A 20,433-nucleotide genomic window follows, 5' to 3' on the forward strand; every position below is an offset into this window, starting at 1 on the left:
ACCAAGTATTTAGAGAGAGGGGGCGGCCAATTGGGGTTTCTCGGTTAGGAATAACTTTTGTGTTGTATAATGTTATTAGTTATTCCAAATAACTAATATATATACATATACCTTTTATAGATATACTAGAATGTGTCTAGGTTTATTCCATTATCCATAAGTTAATATATTCTTTATTCCAAATAAAGAATGACAAACACAACACTTTTCAAAAGTGAGAATTACTAGTCAATTATTTCTTTTCGTAAAATTATCCAATGTATTTAATTATGCTTGGCCGATTTTATAGAAATAAAATACAAGGTCCAACTAATTTTAATCAAATTCAATTTAATTAAAATCCACCTAATTAAGCCCATTATATATTTAATCCAATTAAATACATGAGCCTAATAAGCATTTATTAATTAATAAGTCCAACTTGGAAACTTCGTATTTTTACTTTTCTATTGTGGGCATTAATCATAGTGTTCTTGTATCTCTAAATGCGAATGAAAGCTTTCCCTCTCAATTCTTCAACAAAATCTAGATTTTCTTTTAGCAACTCTGTATTGTTTTCTTCAGAAAAGTGCAAAATTATGTGAGAGGGTATGCCCAATTCTGCAGGGATGATCACCTCAGTACCATTGTAAAGGGGCTTTCTCCCGTTGACCCTGGGGAGGTTGTGCGGTATGCTTATAGGACACTAGTTAATTCTTCCGTTTAGTTTTCACCAACTGGTTCTAGTCTCCTTTTGATTTTTTGTATTAGGGTTCGGTTAGTGACCTAGACTTGCCCATTTGACTGGTGGTGTACCACTGATGTGAATCTTTGCTTGATATGTAGTTTTTTACACCAATCTTATATATTCTATTGCTTTGAAATTATCGACCATTGTCTGAGATTATTTCTTGAGAGAGTCCAAAACGACAGATGATATTCCTCCACATAAATTTCATCAACTCTGTTATGTGATAATGACGAGTGGCTCGGCCTCTACCCATTTGGTGAAGTAGTCGATGGCTACTGTAGAAACTTTCATTGACTGGGTGCTAGGGTGAAAGGTCCCACAATATCCATTCCCCATTGTGCGAAATGACAAGGTAACAGCATGGTTGTGAGGGGTTCTGCAGATTGATGTATGAGGGAGGAGTGCTTTTGACACTTCTCACATTTGCTCACCAATTGTCATGCGTCTTGCTTCGTGGAGGGCCAGAAGTATCAAGCCCGCAATGCTTTAGGATTTGAATAAGTTGGAAACTCTCAAATTCTATCTTTAATTCTGTTATCTACTTTAGGTATTGTATCATTTTTTTTTCCTTAACTTCGTATGGGCCTTCCACTTATTTGACTATTAGCTGAGAATTTGAATAAGCTATCAAGTGTCTAACTCCACTTCTGTGCCATTTTGAGACCTATTACAAGTGATTCGTATTCAACCTCATTGTTGGAGTCTTTAAACCCAAATTTGACGGCAAATTCTAAATCCTCTCCTTGGGGTGAAGTAATGATTATGCCTACACCACTATCCTGACTTGTAGCTGATCCATCTACATGTAATAGCGATTTTTCAGCTTGGGGGTGTTTTCTTTAGACGCCCCTGCTGGCTCGGAAATAAAGTCTTAGCATATCATACTCACTTACCCCTACCGCCCATTTTAGCAATCGTCCTCATGTATTTGGCTTGCCAACGTTTGCTGCAGAGCCAAGTAGTTTTTACCCCAATAGAATGTGAGAGAAAATAAGGATGCAACCTCCTAGCTGTGATGACAAGTGTGAGGGTCATTTTCCACATAAGAGTGTACCGTCCTTCTGGAGGGGATCACATGATATGGCCTGGTACCGTGCTAGCAGAAGCGGTAGGTAAAAATGCATAATAATAAAAATAAATTGCATAAATAACGAATCAAAGGGGTGTAATTTAGGAGTTTTCGGGCATTTGATGTATAATAAAATAAAGTATAAATGGGGCTGATATAGAATCAAGAAAACCGAAATAGAAGAGATGAAAACAATACCTTCTTTTCAAATGTTCGCTTGAAATGCTCTTCACTTGACGGTCCAACGCAGGAACCTTCTAATTTGTCCACAACACACCGGAGTAGGGATCTCTATGCCTTCTTTGCTAGAAGAGAACAAGAGAAAGAAAACACACCAAGCGTGTGATGGGTGTCGAATCCACCAAAAATAATTCCTACGAATATTTTTGTAGAAGTGTTAGTAGGGTCGAATCCACAGGGATTGATTTTAAATTAATTCCTTCAATAAAAATAAAAATAAAAATAATTGGGGGGGATTTATGATTGTGAAGAATAAAAATAAAAAACTAAAATAAGAAGAGATAAATATATGATAAAAGTATTCCAGTTAAAGATAGGATCATGCTGAATTCCACGGTCGATCATAGATGCAAAGATAACAATTATTAATGATTGATAAATTAGTTATGGCCATTGGTACGGCCTAACGACCTCACCTTTCCTTACCTTGTGGATAGTCAAGGAACGTCCGTTTACTAAATCCCTAATCAGTAAACAACCTTGGGAACGTCCTCAAGATTTAATTTACCGACAACATTAAGAAGTAGAAAGGCCCAATTCTAACCAATAAATTCATACGAGGATTTATTTAAGTTAGATTGTGCATTCCCCACAACATAATCGAAAAATTCTACATAATCAATTATGCTATGTTACCACTAGTTATTGAACTAAACAAACAATTACGGATTTGTAAGTCAATTGGCTAGGCAAATATTCTTGACAATAAATCAGAGTATTTGTAATAAAAACACAGAGAACAACACAGATACCAATATGAATAAAAGTAGAAAACATAAATTAGATCTCACAACTCGTTGGATTTAAGCAATCACCAAATCTTCAACCAGAATAAGAGAACTAGCTAGACATGCTGATGGAAGAACGCATGAAAAGCAAAGTAAGAAAATATTATAAAAAGTAGAGAAATAGAAGAGTTCAAAAGTTGTCCCATAAAGTAAATTACATCCCTATATATAATAACTAGATACATAATTCTACTAGGATTAAGAGTAGATTCCTAATTGAACTAAAAGACTTAATGGAAATAAAATTATAGTCCTAGTTAAACTCTCATTCATCAAAAGGTAGTCCAAGCAGCTCCAAATTCTTGCCAAAAATTGAGTTTGAGTCTTGTCCAAATTTCTATTTTGGTGCTTTTCTTCATTTTCCATTTCATTTGTCCTAATGCTGCAAAATAATATTTAATTAGAAGCATTTGATCACAAAATAGGTCAAAATATTACATGAAATTAGCACAAAATGCGATCCTATCAGCGTGATAGAGAGAGGGGTGGCAGAATGCTCCTTGGAAGAGGGGGAATTTTTTGTTGTGTAAATGATCATAATTAATTTCCAAATAATAATTTAATATATATATATATATATATATCTTGTATTGATAATTCTAAAGACATTTTTTATCTCCAAGGTATATTTCTCTCTATTCCAAATAAAAAGATACCCCTAATAATGGCTAGAATTGCACTTTTCAGAATTGCAATTCACTAGTCATTTCCTTCCATGGAATTTTTCATGGGCTCAAAATAATTCATGTTGGCCAATTTTTACAAAAAAAAATACAAGCCCAATGAATTTTTATTTAAATTTAATTTTAATAAAAATCCATTTAATGGAGCCCAACTTATATTTAATCTAATTAAATATATAAGCTCAAATTGTCTTTATTAATAAATAAGATCCAACTTATTAAATAATAAGGACAAACCTAAAATAAATTAATGCCATTAATTTATTTTTGGGTCTTTGCCATCCAATGGATCTCTCTTTTTAAATAATCCAATCACTTGTGGAATTAATTCCAAAATTTCTTGTCCCTTTCCTGTGATTTATGTGTGACTCTTTAGGTTCACCTTTCAGCTATACTTTGGCCAGTGTATAACGCTATTATTAATTAAATCTAATTTAATTAATAATTCTTGATTAACCCTTAATCAAGAAAGCCCGTCACCATGGGTGGTCGTCTAGCAACGGTTCATGGCACTAGAGATTAGGTGAATTTCTGTGTGAACATTTAGGTTCTCGAGTCCATACGGGTACGGTCCTTCCATCTACCATCTCCCAACCTTAGTCTAGGGCATGAAATTAAGTGCCGGTTCCCATCCTGGACCAAGCGTCTATGCTTAATACTTGAGATCGTTACTCCAAGTTTCTCCATATAGGAACCACTTTTTCCTATTCGATCAACGACTGTAGCCCACAGGTACATAGAGCTTGAACGCATCTCCAAGTACATAGGAGATACCTCTGTCACATACTGATAGGGGACGGATCCTTTCTGGAAACTCATCGTCCTTGTTACATACTCCGACTGTATTGGATAAGGTATATGATGATCGTGTCTATGAAACAATCACCTCTCGCGCAGACCAAGATACAATAATCGTATGCACATGACTGCCGTGATTCCTCAAGTCCGACGACTACTTTCGTACTATCGAAGTCAGGGACTCGAGTCATATAGATCAAGTGTCCAAAGCTTCCATATGACGATCCTCGCGAGTTAGTTTAGTTGATTGGACACCTAACCAATCAACCCACCAAGATCGCATAGACGCCCCATGTTTGTCACCGATGAAACATAGTATTCACCAATTGAATGCAACTCTTAGTGGAATTCTCCATAGGACTCTCGATGCAAATTCTCAAGGTCCTTAACTTAGAATGTTTCAAACCCAACCTTTTGGCGGTTGTTTCATGACCACCATCCAATGCGCGGCCCAACTGCACGGTTGTCAATTGGTTTGTGAGCTTTGTTGTAGTGTTGTATTAAATGCAAACATACATAATGAGCATAACAAAGTAGATGCCAAAATAAGCGAATACTCATTTTATTCACTTAAAAATAATATTATATGATATCAATTAATCGTCTTAATAAATTACATTTAAGCCAATCTAATTGACTTTTTAAGTACTTTACATTATTCTGACATCTACCGCCTCTTTGAGTACTTTACTGACGTAATAAGTCGACATATGTTTTCCGTTATCTTCACGAATGAGGGGTGGCTGATAAATACACATAAAGGGTATCCCTTGGGAATGGTTTCACCAGTAGAGGGAGCCCCACTAAATATCGTTTGAATTCTTCAAAGGCTTGGTGGCACGCACTGTCCCACTCAAAATTCTTCGCCTTCTATAGGACTATGAAAAAGGGCAAGCATTTCTCTACCGACTTAGAGATAAAATGGCTGAGTGTTTCCACCCTCCCAGTTAGTCTTTATTCTTTATTAATGTTGGAGGGCGCCTTTATCTCTAGAATGGCTTTAATCTTGAGGAGGTTAACCTCGGTTCCTCTTTGGGTTACCATAAATCCAACAAGCATCCCCCTTTTACTCTAAAGGCACATTTTCCAGGGTTGAGCTTTAGTCTATAGTTCCTCAGAACAGAGAATGTTTCTTCTAAGTCTGCATCATGGTCCTTGGTCTCCTTACTTTTTACTAGCATATTGTCCACATACACTTCAATGTTCTTTCCAATTTATAGGCAAAATATTTTATCTACCAAATATTGGTAGGTAACCCCTACGTTCTTTAGACCAAATGGCATGGCTACGTAATAGAATGTTCCAGTGAAAGTGATGAAACTGACTCTTTTACGATCCTCTGCAACCAACATTATCTAGTGGTATCCTTTAGATGTATCCATCATGCTTAACAATCTACATCCTGATGTGGAACACCAGTTGATCAATTCGTGGTAAAGGATAGGGCATACCTGGTTGAAATCACTAAAGTCATACACAATCTCCATTTTCCCCCTAGCTTAGTTACTAATACGACATTGGATAGCCATTTCTGGAATTGTATTTCTTCGATGTGTGGCGGCATCAGCTTAGATTATTTATCTTTTTTAGGCCCAAAGTGTCTCTTCTTTTATTTTACCAGCTTGATGCTGGGATCTATATTGAGATGGTGGGTTCTGATGTTAGGATCAATCCCTTTTAAGTCTTGAGAGGTCTATGCAAAGATGTCTACATTGCAAAGTAAACCTTGAATTATTTCTTCACGTACTGCATCCTCCATTTGAGAATTGATTCACGTAAATTTTTTCGGATCTCCGAGTATAAAATTCAACGTTCATTAATTCCTCAGCTGGCACAACCTCGGGGGACGTCCCCACACTTTCTTTATCTTCTACAGTCCCTTGCCCTTGCTTGTTTGGGGGTGCCTCTTTAACCATTTCATCCTTGTTTCTTTTTTTCCCTTTGCATACAACTTCCACGTAATATTTTTGAGATTAGAGGAGGTCTTTTTGTAGTTCTCCTACGTGTCCAGATGTGGGAAACTTAATAAGTGGAAATTACCGCTTGAAAAGCGTTGAGGGTGGGCCTCCCCAAGATGATGTTGTATACTGAGGGTGTATCCACCACTAAGAATTTTAACAAGCAAGCATTTCGAGTAATCCCAGTATCTAGACTTAATGGGAGCGAAACCATGCCTCGAGGATGAACCATTTCTCCTGTGAAACCGTACAGGGAGGTGTTCACCTTTTCTAGGCGAGTATCCCATAACTACATCTGCTCATATACCTTTCCGCACAATATGTCCGCAGAACTTCCCGAATCTATGAAGGTGCGTCATACTTCATAGTTGGCTAATAATGTTGTTATGACTATAGCATCATTACGAGAGCTTTTAGGACCCGACCGTTCTGCTTTTTCGAACTGGATGAGGGGGGTGCCCTCCATCGCCCCGACATCCCATATTTCTTTTATAGTTATACCGTGCGCCTCTCTGACTTGAACCTTTCTAGCATATTGGGAGTCGTCTCCACTTGGGCCTCTTGTAATCATTCGGATAACTCCTTTACGGGGAGGATTATTAGCCTCAATCCTCCCCCAAATCCATTTTTATGCTCTTCACTTGGGAGAGACCGGGGCTAGGGACTTTTACTTTCTTTCCTTTGTCAATTTCTTGCTTTCAGTATGGCCCGATTGCTCGAGCTTTCTCCCAACAAACGTATTCCCGTAAATATCCATTTTGTATAAGTCTTCAATTTCATTCTTGAGATGCCGACACTCTTAAGTGGTATGACTGTAATCGTTGGGGAAATGATAGAATTTGTTGGACTTAGGATATTGGGAGCCTTTTTTCCATGACTTGGGACGAGTTAGTAGGCAAAGCCCTTCAACTGCCATAAGGGCGTGAGTGATAGGTACTGTCAAGGGGGTGTATACTGCATTAACCCTCTGGAGGGGTGGTTTTTTATCCCGAAAATCAGTTCAGGGTTTCTTAGAGGGGGCCTCCTCCCTAGCTTCTTTCCTTTTTTCTTCTTGACTCTCCTTCTTAGAAGCTTGCACGTCCTCCATGTTGATATATTTTGTTGCACGAGCTAGGAGGGCATCGAATTTTCTGACGGGTTTCTTGGCCAGGGACTTGAAGAAGTCCCCGTCCAAGAGTCCTTGTGACAAAGCACTGTCCTTCACTTCTTGAGAGGCGGAGGGTACCTCCAATGCTACAACATTGAATCTCTACAAGTACACATTCAATGGTTTGTTGTCTTGGTGGCATACGACAAAAAGGCTAAGCTCTATTTTTCAAAGCTTCTAGTTGCTAGCGAATTGGTGTAAAAAGAGAGATCCGAATTCTTGGAAACTTTCTGCTGCTCCCACATGCAACTGATTGAACCATTGCTATGTGGCCCTGGCGAAAGTGGTAACAAAAATGCGACACTTGATTCCGTTTGGGTACCTATGTAAAAGAGCTACATTCTCAAAATGTGAGAGATGCTCTTGAGGATTGGTCGTCCTATCATATTCATCAATAGCCGGGGTGCAGCAATTTGCTGGAAGTTCGTTATCACTGCCTCTATAAAAAGGGACACCTTACTGTTTCGGGGGGCCCTACAATCTGGTATTGGACGTCTTAGAGACTTTTCTGCAGGCATTCCAATTGTGCCAGCCGTTATCGGGAGACCTCCTGAGGGGCCGCTAGAGGGGGCGCCTGTCTCTTACCTATGTAAAAGAGCTACATTCTCAAAATGTGAGAGATGCTCTTGAGGATTGGTCGTCCTATCATATTCATCAATAGCCGGGGTGCAGCAATTTGCTGGAAGTTCGTTATCACTGCCTCTATAAAAAGGGACACCTTACTGTTTCGGGGGGCCCTACAATCTGGTATTGGACGTCTTAGAGACTTTTCTGCAGGCATTCCAATTGTGCCAGCCGTTATCGGGAGACCTCCTGAGGGCCCGCTAGAGGGGGCGCCTGTCTCTCAACCAGTTGACACTGGATACGGGGGCGTCTCCTTCTTCAAGGATGCCTGCTTCCATTACGGGAGCTGTGCGGGCAGAACAAATACTGCCATCTACTCCTGAATTGCTGCAGCAACCATCTGTCAGATTGCGCCTAGCAAAGCTGGAGAGATCTCTCCCGTGTATCCGAAGAGGTACTTTGCCTTGGGGGGGGGTCAACCATAGGATCACCCACTTTGGGGGGTGGCATTGGTGCAGGGAGTGCTGGGGCGGATCCTCCACCAATCGGGGTTAGAGAAGTTCTTGAAACGACCTGTAAAGTCTAATTGTTGCCAATTGCCTCCACAACTTTTTGTTTGTTTGCAGGATTGCTAGGGGATTTCATGGTAACTCACATCTTTAACTCAAAGTTTCCACAGATGACGCCACTTGATGCGTGCGATTTTAGCATCGATCTAACGAACTTGGACTTCGATGATGGATTTGGGCTAATCAGGCAAAAGAACTTGAAAAATAAACTTACAAAATAACACGTTAGCACTCTGACGTTCAAGTTAGTCTCGAATTTATGAATAAATTATTGTAAAAATAAATTGTAATCAGAAATTGACATATAAATAAGAAATTCGTAGGAGAATTATGATCAGAATGTAAGTTGATAGACAAAGCAAGAGTATAAAGCAATTTTTTAGATTTTGGAAGGTGTCTCCATTGGGGACTGACCTGTATATATAGAGGGGGGGTCGCCCTTCACTGGGATTCTACACAGCTCATTTATCTTCGAAAAAAGGTCAAAATGCATGTGGATAAGACCCGACTCAACCTTATCTTCAATTGATCAACTCATAACAGCACGTTTCTGCCTGGGGAAGGATTCGTTTCGTGCGAGGACTTCTATTTTGCAGGGAATCCCTCTATGTTTAGGAGTTTCTGTTCTTGAGGGCTCATCCCTTCTCCTAGACTGTCCTAGTTCGCCCTTGCATCTGAGCCTAAGGTTTGGAGAGTATTTTACCAGACCTCCTTCTTGGGCCGTGTCTGGTTCTTCTAGTAGGCTACCCTCCTTTTGGGTTGATGGGCTTAGCTTGGGTTTCATAATCTCTTTTGGGCCCAATGTTCTTGCGCCACGCATATTATAAACCATAATTTGCTCATTTGTAATATTACTCGAGAGTTTATTGCATTGTTACTGTATTAAGTTTCATAATTTTTTTTTACTATTTCTCGGACGCAGCTAAATTTTAACAAATTTTGTATTTCATAGTGTACTTATAGGCAATTTACCCTTTATTAATCATGCTAGTTACCATCAAATGTAGAATTAATAAACCCTACCCTTTATCAATCATGCTAGTTACCATCAAATGTAGAATTAATAAACGCTACAAAATGAAAATGGTAGAGGACCATTGTTTTGATTGCTGGGAAGAGCCAACATGGTAGTGGCAATGTATAGTACTGTGCACACAATTGAACCCAAAATAGAAGTCGCAATCTTGACTGCTACGCCAAGTTGCCATTTTCCTTTTCCTTTCACATTATTCTCTCTATAAGGAGAAGGTCTTGCCTGTTGGCAGTAACTTGAATCAGATTTTCTGATTTTCTTTTCTCTGTAAGTGATGGGTTCAGCTATCTTTTCTTGAATTTCAGTATGCCTATGCTGTTATCTTTGAGCTTTCGGTATTTATATGTGTAGAGGATACTTTATGTATCTGATATCCATCGTATGGTTGCTGTTTGGCTTCTTATGATTTCTGAATTGGTGTTTGTTAAAGTGAATTTGCGAACTTAATCTTTTTTCTCCGAGATATTTGGGTAATTGCTTAATCGTGACGGTGAAATTGAACGATCTCTTTCCTCTTTTTTCCCGTTTTACCTCTTAAAATGGTTAGCGGATCGACATGCTTTTCCTTTTTCTATTTCTTTGCCATTGCCGTTTCTGTTTTAAGGTTTTCAGCTCAAATTATATAGTTTTATTATCAGCTTATATAGAAAAGCTTGTCAGTCAAATAGTAGTATTTACCTTTATATTGCTTAAAAGAGATTGTAATTACAAAATTCTAGTAAAACTCAGTTTTTGTTTATGCATTTGCGACAGAATTTGTTGTCGGGAATAGTACTTATCTTAGTTTTGGCTTTCTTGATATGTTTGTCTTGTGTTCTTCTCTGACAGTATTCACTAATTTTGCACTTTTGCTGAATGGAAATGCAGTGAAGTCATTAAGCAAATTCAACTGGCTACCCGGTAAAGGAATGATGGGAAGATCCATTAGAATAATGTTACCAATATTTTTGTTACTCTTAGTAGAGAATGGTAGAGGGGTAAAATCAGCTTCCAACTACTTGATTGGGCTAGGAAGCTATGACATCACTGGGCCGGCAGCTGATGTTAACATGATGGGGTATGCAAACATGGATCAGACGGCATCTGGTATTCACTTCAGGTTGCGAGCTCGCGCCTTCGTTGTTGCAGAGCCTCAGGGCAAACGGATTGTGTTTGTAAATCTTGATGCTTGTATGGCATCACAACTGGTTACGATAAAAGTCCTTGAGAGATTGAAGGCAAGGTAGTTATTACCTAATAAGAAGTGCTACTCTTATGGAAGTTTAGTTTTCCATAGACAATTGAACCAAGATGATTTTAAAACCTGCAATTATAGTTGTTTGCTTGATGCTATAGAATTTCATTTGAGAGGCATCATGATGCTATTGCAGGTATGGTGATCTCTATACAGAAAATAATGTCGCCATTAGTGGCATTCATACCCATGCTGGCCCTGGAGGTTATCTTCAATATGTTGTGTACCTTGTAACATCCCTTGGTTTTGTCCGCCAATCATTTGATGCCCTTGTTGATGGAATTGAGCAGAGCATCATACAAGCTCATGATAACCTTCGAACTGGATCAATATATGTGAATAAAGGTAATGGAGTTATAATTAGCATTGGAGTTTATCAATGCTAAAATAATGTATGGCTGAATGGAATGGTTGTTCTATGTCAATTAGTTACATAAGTATGTTGAAGCAGTGCATTTGCTCCTACTGCATTTACCAGCCTACTATTTCTTCCAAACTGTCTTTCAGGTTTTCCCCCTTCTTATATAAGCTTACCTTTTCGAACCTGCATTTCAGCTTTCTAGTCGGTTTGGCAGATACTGTTGACATGTATACTGAAAGAGATTTTCTTATGATATATGGGTATGACTGTATCAACTATATTGGAGTGGTGAAATGGGTTCATGGCTTTAATTCTACGCATGCTTAAGAAGAATTTTACTAAAGGCCACCTTTGATGTTTAATGTACAAGTTATTGTTGTGGAAGAAAAAATTTCGAAGCAAATGAACAAACTTCAATTGCTGAAAATTCCTGTAGCGTCGAAGCCTGCCAGTGATAAAAGCCATCTCAGAGAAAAGAATCAGTATCCCAACATAATCATAGGTTGTGTATTAGATGTTTTATGTTGCCATATGTATTCCTTACTGGGGCCACAGATTTCAGGTATTAGAACTCCATTTTCCTAATAGAAAGCTGTATTTCTCTGGTTGATACCTTTCAGAAAACCAATTCTCTGTCGTATGTCCTGGTTTTTTGTTTTGGTGGCTCTGTCTATGGTGCTAGGAGTGGAGTTAGTTTAACAAAATATGCGTGATTCTTTTTGTGGGATCGTATATTAAATAACTAGTTCACATTTGCTTAGATTGCTTAAAACCTATCTAGTTTCCTCACTAGCGGAGAGGTTTAGCTCTCTTTGTTGTGCCTGTTTTGAATTTTGTGCTTCATTGTCCATATTTTGCTTTCTACGAGAAATGTGCTTGAGAATTCATGGATAATGCTTTAAAGCAAATTGTTTATAGTGGAATCTGCACCTTTATTTATTCTCACCAAATTTGGCCTCATTATAGGGGAGCTTTTAGATGCTGGTGTTAATCGCAGTCCAAGCGCTTATCTCAATAATCCAGCTGCTGAACGCAGTAAATATAAGTATGATGTTGATAAAGACATGACCCTCTTGAAGTTTGTTGATGATGAATGGGGCCCAGTTGGCAGCTTCAATTGGTTTGCAACCCATGGAACTTCTATGAGCCGGACAAATTCATTGATAAGTGGGGACAATAAAGGAGCATCAGCTCGCTTTATGGAAGACTGGTTTGAGCAAACTAATGGTGGAAGCATATCAACTGATGTATCTAAGATTAACAAAATCCCCAGAAGAATCTCAAGCATTATTCCTCTTGCTAAAGACACTCGTAAGTATTTGAGTATTTCTCCATTTAAGTTTTCAGCATAATGTTGGAAATAGAAACACTTTTGAATTACATGGGGATGTTTGCTTCAGTTGTAGAAGTTTAACAACAGGGAATCGTGATAACTATGTTTGAGCTTCACGCCAGTTGTTTGGCCTTAAACTCTTAAATATGCTTATTGTACTGTTGGCTACTAAATAATTTTACATAAGAAGGTTCTCTTATGAGTTAAAAAATGTTTTGTCATTTTTATATTGGATTAGTTTCTTCACGATGCTTACGTAAGGCATAAAACATTCTGAGCTTGATTATAAAGGTTATGTTAGTTATCTTCTCTTGTTTTCTATGTTTAGTATAATTGATAAATCGTACTAATCTGTAATTAACAAAAAAGTGTAAATCCACTATCACCAGTTTTCTTGCAAGTGCGCTTTTTCATGTTTTCCAGTATATTATGTTAGATACTTTGTCTTTCCTCCTAAATTATGCTGATTCTCGAAGGAAAGTTGTTTGTTTTTGTTTAGTTGAATTTTAGCCTGTATTTATCTAAATTCCATTGATTTTATTCCTTTTTGTGCCTCCTAGTGCATACGGCTTGGTCACTGCTTGAACATGTTGTTTGCCAATTAATTATAGGAGAACACCTTGATTAGATGTAGGGAGGGATGTAGAGGAGGGATAAATTGAGGGTCTTCTCGTTGTCTGTCCTGAAATTGTTAGTTATGAACAATTTTTTTGGTGGTCCAAATGCAGATCATGAGTTACTAGAACTTGCTGCTTCTTTTGATTCCTCATCAGGCAAATCAACCATCAAGTTTACAAGCCTTGCAAAACGTGTAAGAAGTGCTCTCAGGCAGACTGAAATGCCTGCATTTGTATCTGCATTTTGTCAAACCAATTGCGGTGATGTCAGTCCGAATGTGCTTGGAGCCTTCTGTTTAGATACAGGCTTACCTTGTGATTTCAATCATAGTACCTGTGGTGGAAAGAATGAGTTATGCTATGGCCGAGGACCTGGGTATGTGTACTTCTACATTCTTGCATTGAGTAAAAGTAACAAAACCCTGATTTTTACTTGATAAACATAAAAATGATTGTGTGTACTGTAGGTTAAAAATTCCATCTCTGAACTGAACTGCTTGGCAGGTATCCTGATGAATTTGAAAGCACACGTATTATCGGGGAGAGACAATTCAGGAAAGCAGTGGAACTTTTTAATGCAGCATCTGAGCAATTAAATGGGAAGATCGATTATCGTCATACTTTTGTTGATTTTTCCAAACTTGATGTGACAATTCCAAAGGAAGGCGGAGGTACCAATGTTGTAAAAACCTGTCCTGCAGCAATGGGGTTTGCATTTGCTGCTGGTACAACTGATGGACCTGGGGCTTTTGATTTTAAGCAAGGGGATGACAGTGTATGTCAGTTAGATTGTATATATTTGTATGTGCTTTCATGTTCCACATATTAATGCTCCCTTTCTTCAGGGTAATGCATTTTGGAGACTCGTCCGCAACGTACTTAAAACTCCAGGCAAGGAACAAAATGACTGTCAACATCCTAAACCCATTCTGCTTGATACTGGTGAAATGAAACAGCCTTACGATTGGGCGGTCAGTTGCAATCCTACCAAAATTTGTTAGTTTGTATCATAAGGACCTTGATATCTTCCAGACCTTAATAGTAGTCTTCAGAAAATCCAGTTTAACTAATTATCTTGTTTGATAGAAACTAGAATGGTTTTCCATTTAGGTCCTGGTACTTGCCTGATATTATGAGAAGTTTAGCAAACTGAATTTACAGGGAACATATATTATGCACTTCTGAAGTTTAAAATTCCATTGTCACTGTCTCAAGTGTTATTCATGAGCATGCAAGGGTTATATGTGGATCTCTCTTTTATGTTGTTATATTGCGTTCATTGTTAACTAGACAAAATAATACATGTCAAGAATCAATATAGGAGGAAGGGCAGATGCTACATTCAATGTTTGAACGAATTTAGTTGAAGAATGTATTTTTAGCTCCCCCGATCAAAGCATTATCCTGCTTGCCTGGTTCGCTATACCCTTTTCTCCACTTTGTTAAGTCAACGTCATTTCTAAAATTAAGTGGCAATATATAATTCCTTTTTACGTTCACATTCAACTTAGTTCACAAGGCACTGAATGAGGATTTAATTTTGCATGGTAAAAGGACTAGGCTCATTGATACATTGACAGTTGCACAGCAACAGTAGCCCCTCTTGTTGCTTTTTCCATTATTCAAACAACATCATCGGTTTTCTCACTTAACTTTTTTGTTGACTTTATTTCTAATTAATCATGTGGATACACTCTTTAACCTTTTTATGAATTGAACTTCTAGTTTTAATGTTATGTTTCTTTATGCTGTTTTATTGTTCTCCCTCAGTTCCACGTGCTACTGTCTTACTTTTTGCTTGAATTATATGTTAGCATTATCTTATATATAGCCTATAAATTTCATTTATGATAACTTTTTCTCTCCATTGCAGCCTTCCATACTTCCAGTTCAGATTCTGAGGATAGGGCAGCTTGTGATTCTTAGTGTGCCTGGAGGTACTGCTTGGCTTCTTTTCCTTCTGTTTAACTTCTCACAGATACGCCTATTACTAGTATAGATGATTGCATTAATAAAATGCAACACTTTTGAGTCTAATGATTTATAAAATCGGCTTCTGGCTTCAGCCGATGCTTCTTAGCATCCTTTCTTTCATTGCTTGCTGAAGCAGACTGCTGTGAACTAGGAACTGGCTACAGTTGGCTGTTCCTGGACTTGATTCAGATTTCAGTATGACTCAAAGGAATTTGTGTTTGTTGAGGACTGTTGAACACTAATTTCTTGGGCTTTTCTGTTTTGATTTTTGTAAATAGGATGTAAGTGGTTATTTCTTCTAGAATTTAAACTAGTTCCTATTTCTGTTCAGTATTGCACAAAATGTACCTACTTATTGGATTCTGCTCCTTCGAAGCAAATGAGCGTTGTATTTTTAATTGCTCTACATATCATATCATAGAATATTTGTCAAAACTGCACCCTTCTTTTGGCCTTTAGAATCCAAGTTTTGATCTTGTGAACTGCTGTACAAGCTCTGCCATTATGGACCCAAGAGCTGACTAAGTTATACTAAGAAAAATTACCAAGTACTTTTCATTGTGAATAGATCTCATTTTTTACTAGTATTGTTTTCTACCTTCATTTGCCAGAGTTCACCACAATGGCTGGAAGACGGCTCCGTGATGCTGTTAAAACGGTTCTGACAAGTGGAGATACTAAAGAGTTTGGTAGCAATGTCCATGTAGTGATAGCGGGTTTGACAAATACATATTCACAATATGTGACAACATTTGAGGAATACCAGATACAGAGATATGAGGTTAGTCACTTCTAAGTCAATATTACGTAGGATTACTTTAGTTGCCATATTAGTTCACTTAACGTTTTCTGGTGGTAAGCTTCAGAAAATGTTTGACTTCATAAAATTGGCAATGCTTAATCTAGTACATAATTCTTGACTGCAGAAAGTCCTTTTCTGCTTCAGTGGTATTCTGAAAACAGTTAGCCTTATACATATCACTGGTATAATCAAATCTCTGGAATTACATATCGGTGGTGTAATTCTTAACAATGTCCCACCTGGAACTAACCAAATCTCCTCTTCAAGTTTGTAACTAACATAGCGCTCTTAATCCATTTCAGGGTGCCTCAACACTGTATGGACCTCACACTCTTAGCGGCTACATTCAGGAGTTCAAGAAACTTGCAGCAGCCCTTATCAGTGGACAATCAGTGGAATCCGGGCCACAACCTCCAGATCTGCTAAACAAGCAAATAAGCTTACTTACACCTGTTGTGATGGATGCAACTCCACTTGGTGTAAATTTTGGGGACGTCAGCTTAGATGTACCCAAGAACTCCACCTTTAAGAGAGGTGACAATGTAACGGTAGTTTTCTGGTCAGCATGTCCCAGAAATGACCTCATGACTGAAGGTACATTTGCGCTGGTGGAGATTCTCAAAGGCAAGGATTCTTGGCGGCCTGCATATGATGATGATGATTTCTGCCTCCGCTTCATTTGGTCCAGACCTGCTAAACTTAGCACCCGAAGTCATGCAACCATACAATGGATAATACCACAAACAGCTGCTTCAGGTGTATACAGGATTAGGCATTTTGGCGCTGCAAAGAGTCTTTTGGGGTCAATTAAGCATTTTACAGGTGCTTCCAGTGGTTTTGTGGTGGCATAAGATTTTTATTTTCCACTCCTTGCAACGAACAGATATTGTATGAATCTTCTCGCTAGCAATTGAAGCACTGAGTGTGTATAATTTAAAATTTTGATTTATTTATCTAATTGAATAGAAAAAAGAAAGATAAAGTGAATAATTGATCAAAAACTAATAGAATGAACTAACAGTAAATGTATATAAAATAAAAAACTAATTAATCAAAGGATTAATTATACTTGGACCTTTTTTAAAATGTGAAATTAGATCTCCTATGCGTTCTAAGATGATTTAGACTTTCTAGGTCTATGCCCATAGCGATTGGTCGAATAGGAAATGCCTTCCTTTGTTGATCAATAGAGTAAACGCATCTCAAGTATTCAGTATAGTTGTCTGGTCCAGGATGGGAACTGGCATCTAATTTCATGTCCTAGACTAAGGCCAAGAGATGGACGATGGAAGGATCGTACCTGTATGGAACTCGAGAGCCTAAATGTTCACGCCAAAATTCACCTAATCTCTAGTGCCATGTACCATTGCAAGACGACCGTCCATAGTGACGGGCGTTTTCGATTAATGATTAATTAAATTAGATTTAGTTGATTATTTGTGTTGGATACAATGCCAAAACCTAAATGAGGGTGAACCTAAAGAATCACACACAAATCACTATGGAATTGGTGGAATTAATTTGGAATTAATTCGACAAGAAATAAAATAATTTAATTGGATTAAATTAATTCAATGAGAATATATAAATGATTGGATCATTTATTTAATAATCCATTTGATGGATGGTTGAAGAATTAATTAATTGGATTAATTAATTTTGAGTTTAAACAACTTTAAATTAATTGGATTAATTTATTAGATTTGACTTAATTAATTGATTGGATCAGTTAATTCGAGTTTGGGCTTAGATTCCTTTAATTTAGATCAGTTAATACCTGTCGGCCGGTATTGGCCAGCAGGGCGCGGGCAAGCAATAGCCGTGCGTGCCAGCAGAGCGGCAGCGCGCAACATTCGGGAAGGGGCGCGTGCGACCTACTACTGTTTCAAATGGTTGGACCGTTTTGTGCCCCTTTTTTAAAAAATTGGATTTTCCTGATTTCTGTAATTTTTCTGAAATTATTAATTTTGACTAGTTTTAGTTTTAGTTTTAGTTAAATTGAATTTTTCTAAAATTAAAATTGTCCCTTAAATTAATTTGGAAATAGCTTCCAAACAAACAACAAAATTGTACATTGAATGTATAGTTGATATCCATTTTAGTTATATTTTTGTATTAGATATTGGATACTATTGTTAAATACATGGATTTATTTGTATAATATGTTTATATCTGATATAAATGTGTTAATTATTGTTTATTGGATAAACAATGAGGATGATCACAAAGCCCATTAGCCGAACGCATGGTTTAATATTATGTTGGGTGAGGCTTGCATGCCTCTTTGTTTTAATTCCTTCTTACATTTTTAGCCTTGAAATAATAAGATTTGCTTTCTCCCTCCTTTTGTACTCCCCCAACTTTTGATTGGGGTTTCCAATTTCAGTTGTAAGGAGTGCAGTTAGTATTGTGAGGTTCATTTATTTTGAACAAATGTAAGCTTCCAAGGAGAGGATGGCCTAAGCCCGTTGGACGGAGCTCACGATAGAAGAAGAACAAAGAGGAAGGCCCATTAGAATGATAATGGGTTACTATTTTGTAATAGTTAAGCCACACCTTAGATTGACCATAGACTCATTGCGGTCAAAGTGGGTCACATAGGATTGGGCTTGTGATCATCCAATAGGGGCGTGCTAGGCTTTTTTTTGCATGTGGTTAATATTTGGTGTATGATGTGTTTGGAATGCATCTGTTTATGCTCAATGATTAAAACTGATGCATACAAAATTTTATAATGATGAGGTCTCATTTACAACAAACTTAATTCTCACTTGGATGGCCCGAGTTAAATATTAAGCCCATAATGGATTAAAATTCAAATTGTTTGATTAAATCCAAGCCTTCCATCCACAACAATGTGGTGTGGATGCTACTTTTACCCATTCGCGGTCTCACGAGTCGTGGCACTTTTGGAATTGAATAAAGCTACACTATTATTGTGAAAGAATGGAATATACTCCTGTTTCCCTGTCTAACAAGTCGTAGGGGGCGGCAGTTGAGATATTTATTTGGTTGATGGATCAGGCCTAACGCTGAGTTGAAGTTGTCATTATGTATTATTTGCGATTATATGTAAAATAAAGAGTGACGGATTCTTGTATTATGTTATATTTGATTGTTGAACATATTGGGTGATAACTTATATATGGAAAAATAATTGTTGGATGGAATTAAATGATGGAAATATTGTGAATTGAGATGAAAAGATAGCTTACCTAACTAGGAGCATTTTCAATGGTTTATGATGATTTAATTGATGGCGAGCTGTGGCTGTAATGACGATGTGATTGATGACATGATATGTGATATGAAAAGGATGATATAAAGCTAGATACCATGGCGCAAAGGTACCGGGGTATATCCAATAGCGAGAAATATCCTGTACTGATAGATACACACTAGGATGGTGTGGGGATGTCATGTTCATTGTGATATTCTGTGCTGATATTACTACACACTGGGCTGGTATGGGCTATCACGTTTGATGGATATTCTGATGATTGAGATATTGATGGCCAGTAAAACCATTGAATGATGTACCCCGAATTAGGTAAGCAGGGAATATAAACGATAACGTCTAAAATGATGTCGTTGACTAATATATGATAGTAGGTATATGTTGCTCTTATATCCATTGTTATGATATGACAAATATTTATTGGTTGGTGTGCTTGTATTGTACTTTACTTGCTGTGTCTCTATATATATAAATTAATTAACTATACTTACTGAGTTGACAACTTATCCCTTGCCACATATTTTTTTCAGGGGATAGGCCCTAGTGACTAGACAATTATCAGAATTAATAGGTGGGTCGCAATGAAAAAGTTGGGAGCTTTAGCTACATAATTATTTATGTTTTAAATTTTCAGTGAATTTATATTTAAACTTTGAAAAAACTAGAAACTTCACTTCTCTCTTTTTCTTATGTTCATACATATTAAGGTTGAGGATTGAATATAAAATTTTGATGGCATATGTCCTGGCACGAGGGTTATATAATATATTAGTAAAAATAAGAATTATCTTATTAGGTTAAATGCTTATTTCTTATAAGATGAATTGCAATTACGTACGAGGTGTCACAAAAACTAACATTATTGAACAAAAACTGCACATGAGAACTAACACTAAGGAATTTTTCAACTTAAGAGATACAATTTTTCCATAAATCTAACAAGTGGAATTAAATTGAAGAAAGCTCTAATATATGCGACCAAAAAATACAATTTTCCCTCGATTTTATTTTAATATGAATAGTAGAAATTTATTTTGAGGTTGTACTTTTGATTTTTATCATAATTACTAAAGGTAGAAATAATGCTAATAAGTGCAACTTACCTTTAAATGAATTGCCAGAAAACATTTTTTACGCTTAATGGGATATTCCTTTGGATTTTGATACTTTCATTATATATATATATATATATATATATATATATTAGTGATCACATAGCTGCATCAATATTTTGTCAGATTAACGTTTCACATAATATATATTTACAACCATTACAAAATTTTACTCATTATTAA

General features: G+C 37.2%; 1 protein-coding gene across 2 annotated transcripts; it reads left to right on the plus strand.

Annotated features, from left to right (window-relative positions):
* Positions 9,644–16,847, plus strand: LOC105164019 (neutral ceramidase). 2 transcript variants are annotated; one of them, XM_011082564.2, is made up of 10 exons: positions 9,644–9,846; positions 10,447–10,801; positions 10,950–11,158; positions 12,141–12,485; positions 13,281–13,500; positions 13,629–13,899; positions 13,970–14,095; positions 14,998–15,061; positions 15,710–15,879; positions 16,203–16,847. In XM_011082564.2, the coding sequence occupies exons 2-10, from the start codon at positions 10,488–10,490 to the stop codon at positions 16,749–16,751; spliced, it is 2,268 nt and encodes a 755-aa protein (XP_011080866.1). In that variant the 5' UTR covers positions 9,644–9,846; positions 10,447–10,487; the 3' UTR covers positions 16,752–16,847. The 2 variants fall into 2 exon arrangements, with proteins under 2 accessions (XP_011080866.1, XP_011080865.1); XM_011082563.2 differs by having other exon boundaries at positions 9,645–9,846; positions 13,236–13,500.

The sequence above is a fragment of the Sesamum indicum genome, linkage group LG6, assembly GCF_000512975.1.
Source record: "Sesamum indicum cultivar Zhongzhi No. 13 linkage group LG6, S_indicum_v1.0, whole genome shotgun sequence".
Taxonomy (NCBI): domain Eukaryota; kingdom Viridiplantae; phylum Streptophyta; class Magnoliopsida; order Lamiales; family Pedaliaceae; genus Sesamum; species Sesamum indicum.

Excerpts from the sequence above, each read along its gene's own strand:
- LOC105164019 (XM_011082563.2), top strand. The coding sequence starts at position 10,488 with ATGATGGGAAGATCCATTAGAATAATGTTACCAATATTTTTGTTACTC. Across the intron at positions 13,900-13,969 it reads TTAAGCAAGGGGATGACAGT|GGTAATGCATTTTGGAGACT; the intron begins GTATGTCAGTTA and ends CCCTTTCTTCAG. Across the intron at positions 15,062-15,709 it reads GATTCTTAGTGTGCCTGGAG|AGTTCACCACAATGGCTGGA; the intron begins GTACTGCTTGGC and ends TTCATTTGCCAG.